Here is a 12,602-nt window from a genome sequence, read left to right as displayed (position 1 = left end):
GAAAAACAGAGGTTTCCACATTATTAGTGGCTCAAAAGCTCTTGAAGAGCAACATGGCTTCCATAAACCAATCCAGCAATATCCGCTCTACCAAAGTCAGATCTCCCCCTCACTTCTGAGCCTTGCAGTGCGCCCAAACCACATTTAGCCTCCATGTATTTGGCATTACCATAGTGAGAAGAACCCACTTAATTGATGGTGTGTGTCTCCTGGAGCACAATCTGGGCACTATGTGTTGGGTAATAAAATGGCATATTTGTGATTTCCACTGTTTGCTAATTTCCGGGAAGTGCCTGAGGAGTCAAAATAATCACTACTCCTACAGATTAATTCACTGAGGGTTATAAAATGTATTCACTTTATGGGGATTTCCACTGCTCTGGTTTTCTGACATTTTGTCATATTAGGGCTTCTGCAAATGGTGGGTCCCATCTCCTCTGGGATCTGCTCCTGCGACGTCTGCTTCTCTCAGCAGGAGCCGCCTTATTCATCCTGCAGGCGGCGCTGGTGATGGAAGAGACGTCAGAACCAGAAGCTCTGGGCGGCGCAGGCTCTGTCCAGCCACTAAGATCAGGATTGCTGGGACCAGTAGTACCATCCAGTCTGACAGTATGGTGTGTGTGTGCTGTCCAGCTGGAGTAATCTGCTCCCTGCTTCAGCCATTTGGAGAGCACCGCACCCTACTAAAGCTGGAAGCATATTGCCGGAAGCTGCCAGATCCAGCCTTGTTCTCCTCTGGTTCAGTCCTCTGTGCTCAGCTCCCCGATTGTGTATTTGTTTCCTGTTGTGACCTCGGCCCGTTTACTGACTACTCTCGTGTCTTCTGATTTTGTATTTTCTCTGTCCTCCTGGTTCTGACCCGGCTACCTGACTATTCTTCTTGTCATCTCACACCACAGAACAGCAGGTAACACCGTGGCCCAAGTCTAGGGGTCTCTGTGTAAGAACAGATCCATGTAGTGGGGTTAAAGGGTGATAAAGTAATCCATGGGATCTGGAAAATGGAGTAGATTGCGCCAAGCCTGTTTGTGGTAGCCATCTTTTGAGCTGCCAGGTGACCATGAACAGTGTCCCCAATACGCTGTGTCTGCAAACTATCCCAGCAAAATCTGCATTCAAATAGCTAAATATTTAACTGCTGTCGTCAAAACTGTGTCTATAGACAATAACACATCTACTGAAATGATCAAACTCAACAGTCTCCATCAGTAATAAATGAGTAACTAGTGGTGAAACCTCTCTGTGGTAATTAGAGTATGGTGCTCGGTGGCTCTTGACAATGTAAACTATCGTAAGGGACAATATTTTCTGTCAGATGAGTTTTAAAAAGAAATATTAGACGATCAAAGAGAACTTTTTATTATACTGCAGAGCTGAGGTGTCTTAAATTTGGACCTCAGGCATTGGGAAGAGGCATTTTTTTAAAGACTACCAAGGAGTTATAGATTCACATAAGTGAGGCCGATCCCACCACAATCAAACTATCATACAGAATGAAGCTGTAAAAAAAGACATAGAATAAAAAATGTTACATCCGCAACAACAAAGTATGTATGAGGGGAGAATTCCAACACACTCATTTATGGTGGACCATTGGAGCTACGGAGTCCTGAGCAGAAGAGTAGAGAAAGTATTAGCACCCCCATTTCAGGAGAGATTGTGCAGTAATCTGAATTCCTTAGGATCGAAAACATAATGGAATTTATGACGTGGAGTGAATCCATGAAACCAGGGCTGGAGCCAACACATCTCCTGCAGGCGTGAATAAATGTATATTACAGCCATCAGCCTCGCACAGCTTAGAGATATATCATGGCACAGGTGTAATGTTTTCTGTATAGTTTGTCACAATCCTGTTTGAAGTTAGTTGGTTTTAAAAGAAATTGAAAACTCAGGATAAAGGGAAACTCTGTTGTTGTTGTACAGAAATTCACACGTGTCCCTCACTGCACATTTAATGTTGTCGATCATAAAAGTGAAGTTTAGCCAGAAAGACTGGACCTGGTCTTGTAGGGACCATATGAGGACATTCAGCAGCACAGAAGGGAGAGAAGGTAGATTCATCCAATAAGATATCAGGGATCTAGGAAGCCAACACCATCATTACCCTCCGCTTTCTCTTACAGGCCCATCATTATATTTTTCTTCAAGGGATTTTCTCACTTGTCAGCACATTCTACGTACGCTGTCATTTGGCTTTGTAGTTTACAGATCTGGGCAGGTAAGGAGGTAAGGGTCAGCGTCTTCTAATCCCAGGGGGAAGGTGGATCCTCCAGATTGTAAATTCTATAGAAAAGGACTTTCAACGCCCAAAGTCATTTGAACATTTTCGGACGGAGGAGAATGTTGTGGTCTAGAGGCAAAATAGTGATCACACGATTGTGATACGGCCGGACTAAACCACCGATAAAGCAGCCACAGCCGGTGACTGAGAAGAATCTGTGACTTCTCTGTATTTAGTGGTCACTACTCACCTGGGTAGTCATATGTAGGAATCTCCTCTTTACACCGCTCATCACCCCTCACATATGTCTCTGTAGTATTAATATGGGTCAGATCTTCACCCTGAAACAAATATTGTAAAAGTCACAAACAGATGGAGAAGTCACATCTATGATCAGCTCTAATCCTGCCATCTCCACCGTTCTCATTACACAAGTATAAACCATATAATACTGGGGGATAAAACAAGACTGAACACAAGACCTTCACAGCCGTCTACACATCATAGGGGAGATCTCATGACACCTTCTCTCCATCTACTTGATGATTTTGAGGAACATTGGGATCTTCTTGTTTACAGTCATGTGGAAGAAGAGGATGGGGACATCTCTCTGGTGTTGTCCTCTTACTGGATAGATCTGGAGGAAACACATACAGGGACTGAATTCATTCTTTACATACAGATAATTATAGGCTGTGTGTATTTCGTCCTGTCTATTACCTGGTGATGTGAGGGGCTGAGGAACCTCCATCATGACGTCCTTGTGCAGATCTTTGTGTCCTTCTAAATACTCCCACTCCTCCATGGAGAAATAGACAGCGACATCCTGACACCTTATAGGAACCTGACACATACAATGATACCGTCATCCCCTGATCCTTCATAGCATTATTGTATAATGTCCCAGCATTCCCAGCAGTGTCACCTCTCCAGTCAGCAGCTCAATCATCTTGTAGGTGAGTTCTAGGATCTTCAGGTCATTGATGTCCTCATGTATCAGGGGGTGAGATGAAGGTCCTGTGATTGGGCTCAGGGGTCTTCTCCATCCCTCAGACACAGGGTCCTGACAGCGCTCACTAGAGGTCTTCTTCACTACTATGTAATCCTGGTTATGGAGAGACACATTAATAAATCTCACTACAGACATTTCCAGAGTCCTCACCTCTCCAGTTCTGTCCATCTGTTATTTCCATAGATAAGAATGATGTAATGTGACATCATCAGAATCTCTCACCTCTCCAGTAACCCGGAAGAGGATCTCTAGGGTGAGGTGCATTATCCTCTCCGCCATCTTGTCTCTGTCCATATCCATCCTTGATGGGTAAATTGGGAAAATTCTCTGATGTAGAAGATCTTCACTGAGAGGATCCGATATTGTAGAGACCTGAATGAGAAGATGAGACGATGTAACATCATAAATATCCTGTGTAATAATACAATTACTGGAGATAATAAGGGAAACATATGATATTTATTATTTTACAGTATTTAGTTTTTTTCCTCGACATCTACTTATAAAACCTTTATATTTTAGGCCACAGACACCAAGTAGTTACTTCTCCGCAGTCTGCAGCTGAAAAAGTTTCTCACAAGATGGTTGTTTGATGGTTTTACGAGATGGTTGGTTGTTCTCAGCCCCGACCCTTTCACAACTCCTGTCTCCTAGTTTAATCGCAAGAGAAACAAATAACGAGAACCTGGAGAAAGGGTAAATCGTTCAGATGGAGGGGAGATGGCAGAGGGGCATTGCTGAACCGTGAAGCTTCCTGGACACTGAGGCCAAATCCATCGTACCGCAGGGTATAAAGAGGATATGTGGACGGTTATCACTACTATCTACATTACTGTGATAGTACTAGGAGAGGAATAATGGCGTTGTGAGAGGACTTCTCTGGGCTTCTGTCCTTCATCCTGCAGTCGTCTGAATGGATCTAATGTGGACGGGAACCAGCTAAGCCGCATTCTGTCCACAGCTGTTACCTCACTGTTCACACCACACAGAGACCCCAAAAGAGTCTCCGTGCTGAAGGGGTTAATGACCCCTGCGCCCAGTAATGGGGGATCTCCACATACCTCCACCTGCAGAGCTGCCACCACATATATGGCTGTTCTGTGCGCACAGGACCTGTGATGAGGTCACAGGAGGGGAGGAGTCAGGGGTCACATGATCAGGGGCCTCAGTGGATGCACAGTGTGAACTGTGCGGCTCCTGTACAGTGATATCCAGAGTGAAGACGCTACATGGAGACGTCTCCGCAGTCAGTGACATTTCCGGCATTATTTGCCCCTCACTACTGGCACAATTACCCCGCGCCGCCTTTTCTACAGTTTTATGTGTGAATGTAACGTGGGATTTTCCTGCTTGGAGACAAATAGACGACACATGAGGTGATTATCACCAGTTACCGGACGTCTACTATATGGCGGCATATGATTGTGCTATCCACTTCATACCAGGAGTGTTTAACTCCTTCCAGGGAGGGCGGCCTTGATAGACTATGTTCAGAGTCCAAAACCTACAAAAGACAAAAATATATCTCATACCCTACCATCATTATATATAAATGTAAAGCAAAGTTGCATAATAAATATAGGGTACTTAGTGAACTAATTTTGATCAAAAAAAGTATACAAGCCGTCCCACCAGCGGCAAGGTGACCCTAAATTGGGACGGTACCTATACTGTCTATATTAAAAACCTTACTGTATATCAAAGTTGAAGTAATGCATATAAAAGGGTAGACAAATAGGACCGGGTCCCAACTCCAGACCACCTAGGCCCGTGGTAAGCTACATATATACTAATCAGCTCAACAAAGGGGATGCCACACCCTTAAATTGCACAGAATGCAAACAAGAGTCCGGCTAATGTTCATCCCGAAGAGTTAGACGAGTGTGCGATGTTTTTCTCTCCTGCATCTGACGCGCCCCTGGGCCTTCTGTGTCGTGCGGCATCGCGCGCACGGGGGCTTACCCGGAGCCGGATCAGATGGGGGTAGTAGTCTCGTGGCGGTGACCCGGTCCGTGCCCAGGGAGTCAAACTAAGTGGCGAGTCTATTAGCAGTAGATGTTGGATGACTACGCCACCCGTTGAATGCAGCTTTGGAGCTGCCGCTGCAGGGCAGACCGCTGAGGCCGGTGGAAGGATGGTGCAGCGGGGATGGTATAACCCCCAACGGGAGGGGTATGGCCTCAGGGCAGCAGGTGTAGATGATGGAGGTTGTGATGGTGCAGCAAGGAGAGTCAGAAACGTATGGTGCAGTTTCAGGGTTTTTACTCACAGATGGTACTTCAGTCACTTCGGCCGGGAGTGACCACCCGAGCCGTACTGCGTTCACCAGGTGCGGGACTCGGCTAACCCCCAGGCAGTTCCGGAGCGTGGTCCTGAGCTCCCCTCTCTCTCTTTCTGCTGGCCGTCCCCACCAGGGATCCACCTTTGTCCGGCTCCCTCGGGCCTCTTGGTGGTTAAACCTTCTCTGGCTTTCCTGACCCTACTCGTGGTGTGCCTTCCTGGTGGATATGGTGAGGGTCGTGGCAAAACTTGACCACGACCTCCGGTTCCTGGCTGAGGATCATTAGCCTCCACCAGTTTGGGTTCCGGTACCCGTTTCCGCCAACCCTTCACCCGGTAACTTGTGGGATCTCAGGGTTCCCTCTGGCTCTGCGTCTCTGGGCCTTTCTTCCTCCTCACTCTCCACTGCAGGCTTGGCCCTGGAGCTGGGCCCAGCCGGAGCCACAGCTCCCTGTCAGCCCTCCTGGCTGAGCTCCTCTGCTCTGCTTCTCCTCAGACTGACTGACTGACTGACCCTGTCCTAAGATGGTGCCCACCATATATACTCCCTCTATGTGTGAGCCCAGGTGACTAGCACCCAATGGGCTCCTATCTCTATGCCCAGAGCCCCTCCCCTATCTGCCCCTACACTACTGGGATGTTCCACCCCCCCTCCCACTCCAGCCAGGGACAGACACTGTCGTACCTGCACATTCACCTAGTGGGAGTACCATTGATCTGTCCCCCGGAAATGGGATGAGTGTAGTGCATGCAGCTAGCTGAGCTCAGTCCCACACTCCATCCTTACCCAGGAGTGGAATACCACACCTCTGGCTCGAGGTGCACTACCCCTGTAGCAGCCGAGTCCTCGGGGTGCTACATTCCCCCCTGGTAAACCACAGCACGTCCTCGGGCTGTAAAAGAGCAAAACATACAAACATACAAAAATTTTTTAAAGTGCACTTACATATAAGATATATTAACTTTCACTCATCCCTTTATGGGAGGTACTTTTCTCTTTTAACGTTACAAGTATAAAACATTACGAACACACACATTTATAAAATATCATTAACTCTTTTAGCATAATAAAAACTTTTTCATAAGAAACATTCTTGATCCCTGGCCACCGTGCAACTTGTGACCAGGTAAAGTGCAACAGTCACTTGTAGAAAATCAGTTTTTCTTTAAAAACCGGTAGGGGGCGCTTTAGAAAGCACAACTATATACAGGGTATGGCCGCTCTCAGTCCTCAGCCAGGTAAAGGGAAAGAACGACCGCTCTCAGTCCTCGGTCAGTGGGAATAGGGGAATGGCTGCTCACAGTCCTCAGCCTGTTTAAGGATAGGGGACGCAGGTAACAGTTCACACTTGTCCCAACGGGGAACTCACTTTACTCTAGCAGCATGACAAGTACCCTACGGGTAACTATGTACAGTTCCACTTTACCGTACTTCAGTAACGGCGTCCTCCTGCTCCTTCCTGAGGGTAATCTTCAAACCCGTCCGGGTCCTCTTGATTCTCCTCATACCGCAGCTCTTCCTCCGTCAACAGGTGTACATGAAGGGCGTACGGTCCTTTGGCACACTGGTGCCGGGTGAAAGTGACCTCGTCACCCAGGTAAAGGTCACGTCCGCTATGTCCCTCCGGCAGATGAGACTCGACATCCCTGCGGGTGACAAAGACGTCGCCGGGGGTTCGGTGATCCCGGATAAAGCCCCAACCGTGCTCCAGTTGGAACTTGATTACGGTCCCGGTGGCGCGGGGACCGTGGGCCGCACGGCGGTCTCGCCGGGTCCGGCTTTTCTGCTCCGCACTCTGAACTTGCAGCCGCTCCTCGCAGACCCGCCTCTCTCGCCGCTCCCTGTCGAAGACCTCCAGTTGTTGCCGGCAGCACTCCGCACGCTCGGCTGCGGCCGCCCGGGTCTCTTGGGTGAAGCCGATGAGGTTTTCTCCAGTGGGGTCCCATGCGAACTGCGCCTCCTCCAACGGGAGTGGGGTGATCTTGGCGGGTGCCGGAGCCGGGATCAGGGGCTCACACAGGGGCCCTTCCTTCCGGAGTCGGGGATGGTAGTACTCCGGTGGCCACTCAAAGGGCTGCCCATCCGGGCAAGCATGCTGGGCGAACAGGTCTTCACCCAAGGGCAGGACTTTGAGGGTTGAGGGCGCGGTGATGGCAGCGGCGCCCGGATTCACCAGGCCTTGTGACCAGGCCGGTGGCACCTTAAAGGTGAAGGGCACTGTGGAGACGGCGGCGCCCGGGGGTACTCGACCTTGCGACCAGGCCAGTGACTTGGTGGAGATAGAGGGCTCTGTTGGAACTGCGGCGCCCGGGGGTACTCGGCCCTGCGACCAGGCCGGTGGCGTCTCCTGCTTGGCCGCGCTCGAGGTTGAGGCGCATGACGTCACAGGGGGCTTGGCCGCGGCTCCTGCTTGAGGCCTAGTCTGGAGCGGTGGCGGTGCAGCAACGGGCACGGTCGGTGGGATTTCGGGCTCTGCGACGGGGAGCTGGGGCAGGCTTACGGTTGCTGGGCTTGGGGTAGTAACGTCCCCTTTACCTGCCTCCGTCTCTTCAGCTCCTTCCACGGCGTCGTCTCCGGCCTTCATCCCTTCCGCATCGGCTTCAGGGGCAGGCGTGCTCCTCGTTGCGGGTGGTGTCCTTTGCTGGCGGGTTCCAGCCTGCAGGGCCATCTCTCTGCTCCACTCAGCTAGTACTTCTCGCTGTACTCGGGCCATCTTCCGAGCCAGGCCCTCCAGCGCGGTCCGTGCATGCTCCCGATCTTTGGGGAGCTGTGCCAGAATCTCCACCAGGCCTTCTGGGGTGGCGGCCTGCAGCAGGCTCCTGACCACAGGGTCGGTGCTGCCTGACTCTCCCTCCATCTCCGGGTGCGAACTCTCCAGACTCCTCCAGGCTGCACCCATCCTCACTCTTTTGTTCTTGATCCGCCCACACTGAGGGTGGTCCCGGGGCAACTTGGTGATTGTCAGTTCCAGGGGCAGTCCCCCCACGCTGATGGACATCTCTATCATTGCAGTCTCTGCTGGTGGGGGCGGTCTTTGCTTTTGGCGCTCTTCTGGGACCAGGCCCACGATGGGAGGTAGTCTCTTGCCACCCTCTGGCACGCCCATAATGGCGTCCGCTCTGCCAGGGCGGGAAATCTTCTCAGATGGCGGGAACCGTCTCCCAATGGCGGGAAACTCTGTGGATGGCGGGAAAAGACTGCAGATGGCGGGCAAACGGCGGGAAACGATCCGAGATGGCGTCCGATGGCGGGGACCCTCCGGAACCGGCGGGAGACTTCTTCTTACGGTACAGATAAACTTTTCTTCAGGCACGCAGTACCCGGTGGTGGCGGGCACGTGATCCTGCCGACTACGCCAAAGTTGACGCGCCCCTGGGCCTTCTGTGTCGTGCGGCATCGCGCGCACGGGGGCTTACCCGGAGCCGGATCAGATGGGGGTAGTAGTCTCGTGGCGGTGACCCGGTCCGTGCCCAGGGAGTCAAACTAAGTGGCGAGTCTATTAGCAGTAGATGTTGGATGACTACGCCACCCGTTGAATGCAGCTTTGGAGCTGCCGCTGCAGGGCAGACCGCTGAGGCCGGTGGAAGGATGGTGCAGCGGGGATGGTATAACCCCCAACGGGAGGGGTATGGCCTCAGGGCAGCAGGTGTAGATGATGGAGGTTGTGATGGTGCAGCAAGGAGAGTCAGAAACGTATGGTGCAGTTTCAGGGCTTTTACTCACAGATGGTACTTCAGTCACTTCGGCCGGGAGTGACCACCCGAGCCGTACTGCGTTCACCAGGTGCGGGACTCGGCTAACCCCCAGGCAGTTCCGGAGCGTGGTCCTGAGCTCCCCTCTCTCTCTTTCTGCTGGCCGTCCCCACCAGGGATCCACCTTTGTCCGGCTCCCTCGGGCCTCTTGGTGGTTAAACCTTCTCTGGCTTTCCTGACCCTACTCGTGGTGTGCCTTCCTGGTGGATATGGTGAGGGTCGTGGCAAAACTTGACCACGACCTCCGGTTCCTGGCTGAGGATCATTAGCCTCCACCAGTTTGGGTTCCGGTACCCGTTTCCGCCAACCCTTCACCCGGTAACTTGTGGGATCTCAGGGTTCCCTCTGGCTCTGCGTCTCTGGGCCTTTCTTCCTCCTCACTCTCCACTGCAGGCTTGGCCCTGGAGCTGGGCCCAGCCGGAGCCACAGCTCCCTGTCAGCCCTCCTGGCTGAGCTCCTCTGCTCTGCTTCTCCTCAGACTGACTGACTGACTGACCCTGTCCTAAGATGGTGCCCACCATATATACTCCCTCTATGTGTGAGCCCAGGTGACTAGCACCCAATGGGCTCCTATCTCTATGCCCAGAGCCCCTCCCCTATCTGCCCCTACACTACTGGGATGTTCCACCCCCCCTCCCACTCCAGCCAGGGACAGACACTGTCGTACCTGCACATTCACCTAGTGGGAGTACCATTGATCTGTCCCCCGGAAATGGGATGAGTGTAGTGCATGCAGCTAGCTGAGCTCAGTCCCACACTCCATCCTTACCCGGGAGTGGAATACCACACCTCTGGCTCGAGGTGCACTACCCCTGTAGCAGCCGAGTCCTCGGGGTGCTACACATCCATATACAATACGTTATTAACATCGTCTTTTACTTACTATAATCCTCTATGTAACTTTAATCTGATTACAAAACTAAGAAAACAATCTTATATACAGATATCGATATATGATAGATAATAGATAGATGTCCTGCAGATATAAAATCTCACAACCCCCTATATATCATAAATCTGCAGCCTTTAGAGCCTTTCATGTGGAACTAAAGGGTGTTTAGCCTTGTTTAACCTAATAAATAATTTAAAAAACGGCATGGGGTCCCCCTATTTTTTGTAACCAGCAAAGGGAGAGCAGACAGCTGAGAGCTGATATTATCAGGTTGGGAAGGTCCCTGGAGATTGGGGCCATCCCCAGCCTAAAAATACCAGCCCTTAGCCATACCAGAAGTGGAGCAGCACCAGAAGTGGAGCAGCACATGAGATGCACCAAATATGGCTTTTTGCCTTTGCTCTTCCCAATTGCCCTGATGCGTTGACAATCAGTGTAATGCATCTTGGAGTTGATGACAGCTGTGATTTGTCAAAAATCACAGCTGGCATCAAGCCCTGGTATTAGTAATGGAGAGGTGTCCATCAGACAACCCCATTACTGACCCAGTAACCAAAAATAAAAACACAAAAAAATATTTAATTTGAATAAACACTCACCGACATTTTTCCTGGTTCACTAATTTATTAAAATCCTCCTCCTAATATGTAACACAGACTCAGCTTCACCAGCACACCGCCAGAACAAGTCCGACACAGAGAGGAACATCCTATGTAGCATAGTGGGACAGCTGTATCATGTAGATAGAATCTTTTAGTTTTTCTTCTGAGAACGGCAATAGATAATTTGTGGCAGAGTATGAATGCTTTTTGCCAATCCTCCTCTGAAATTTAACTACCCAATTCCTTCTCCCAACCCCTGTAAAGGGTAGAAGGTCATTGCTGGTGTCCATTTGTGTTGTTTTGTGTATATAAGATAGAAGTTTAGTACAAGGACCTACTTGAGTGGTCCTGAGCTCCCCTCTCTCTCTTTCTGCTGGCCGTCCCCACCAGGGATCCACCTTTGTCCGGCTCCCTCGGGCCTCTTGGTGGTTAAACCTTCTCTGGCTTTCCTGACCCTACTCGTGGTGTGCCTTCCTGGTGGATATGGTGAGGGTCGTGGCAAAACTTGACCACGACCTCCGGTTCCTGGCTGAGGATCATTAGCCTCCACCAGTTTGGGTTCCGGTACCCGTTTCCGCCAACCCTTCACCCGGTAACTTGTGGGATCTCAGGGTTCCCTCTGGCTCTGCGTCTCTGGGCCTTTCTTCCTCCTCACTCTCCACTGCAGGCTTGGCCCTGGAGCTGGGCCCAGCCGGAGCCACAGCTCCCTGTCAGCCCTCCTGGCTGAGCTCCTCTGCTCTGCTTCTCCTCAGACTGACTGACTGACTGACCCTGTCCTAAGATGGTGCCCACCATATATACTCCCTCTATGTGTGAGCCCAGGTGACTAGCACCCAATGGGCTCCTATCTCTATGCCCAGAGCCCCTCCCCTATCTGCCCCTACACTACTGGGATGTTCCACCCCCCCTCCCACTCCAGCCAGGGACAGACACTGTCGTACCTGCACATTCACCTAGTGGGAGTACCATTGATCTGTCCCCCGGAAATGGGATGAGTGTAGTGCATGCAGCTAGCTGAGCTCAGTCCCACACTCCATCCTTACCCGGGAGTGGAATACCACACCTCTGGCTCGAGGTGCACTACCCCTGTAGCAGCCGAGTCCTCGGGGTGCTACATTCCCCCCTGGTAAACCACAGCACGTCCTCGGGCTGTAAAAGAGCAAAACATACAAACATACAAAAATTTTTTAAAGTGCACTTACATATAAGATATATTAACTTTCACTCATCCCTTTATGGGAGGTACTTTTCTCTTTTAACGTTACAAGTATAAAACATTACGAACACACACATTTATAAAATATCATTAACTCTTTTAGCATAATAAAAACTTTTTCATAAGAAACATTCTTGATCCCTGGCCACCGTGCAACTTGTGACCAGGTAAAGTGCAACAGTCACTTGTAGAAAATCAGTTTTTCTTTAAAAACCGGTAGGGGGCGCTTTAGAAAGCACAACTATATACAGGGTATGGCCGCTCTCAGTCCTCAGCCAGGTAAAGGGAAAGAACGACCGCTCTCAGTCCTCGGTCAGTGGGAATAGGGGAATGGCTGCTCACAGTCCTCAGCCTGTTTAAGGATAGGGGACGCAGGTAACAGTTCACACTTGTCCCAACGGGGAACTCACTTTACTCTAGCAGCATGACAAGTACCCTACGGGTAACTATGTACAGTTCCACTTTACCGTACTTCAGTAACGGCGTCCTCCTGCTCCTTCCTGAGGGTAATCTTCAAACCCGTCCGGGTCCTCTTGATTCTCCTCATACCGCAGCTCTTCCTCCGTCAACAGGTGTACATGAAGGGCGTACGGTCCTTTGGCACACTGGTGCCGGGTGAAAGT

General features: G+C 50.7%; 3 protein-coding genes across 3 annotated transcripts in view; all 3 read right to left on the bottom strand.

The window, feature by feature from the left end:
* Window positions 1–12,602, bottom strand: part of LOC141218900 (uncharacterized) — a 356,089-nt gene that overhangs the window by 316,307 nt on the left and 27,180 nt on the right. The gene's annotated exons all lie outside the window — the stretch shown is intronic.
* Window positions 1–12,602, bottom strand: part of LOC141218942 (uncharacterized) — a 30,330-nt gene that overhangs the window by 2,282 nt on the left and 15,446 nt on the right. The window lies entirely within an intron of this gene.
* Window positions 2,740–10,766, bottom strand: LOC141218915 (gastrula zinc finger protein XlCGF53.1-like). The gene is made up of 6 exons (XM_073665970.1): window positions 10,761–10,766; window positions 3,815–3,886; window positions 3,459–3,608; window positions 3,150–3,329; window positions 2,945–3,068; window positions 2,740–2,861 (listed from the first exon to the last, which is right to left on the bottom strand). Exons 1-6 carry the CDS (start codon window positions 10,764–10,766, stop codon window positions 2,740–2,742), a joined length of 654 nt encoding a protein of 217 aa, XP_073522071.1.

This window comes from Phyllobates terribilis, unplaced genomic scaffold (genome assembly GCF_046119375.1).
Source record: "Phyllobates terribilis strain yellow unplaced genomic scaffold, ASM4611937v1 Scaffold_251__1_contigs__length_2838608, whole genome shotgun sequence".
NCBI classification, from domain to species: Eukaryota; Metazoa; Chordata; class Amphibia; order Anura; family Dendrobatidae; genus Phyllobates; species Phyllobates terribilis.
Note: the sequence above shows the minus strand (reverse complement) of the source record. Positions and strands in the feature narration are given on the sequence as shown.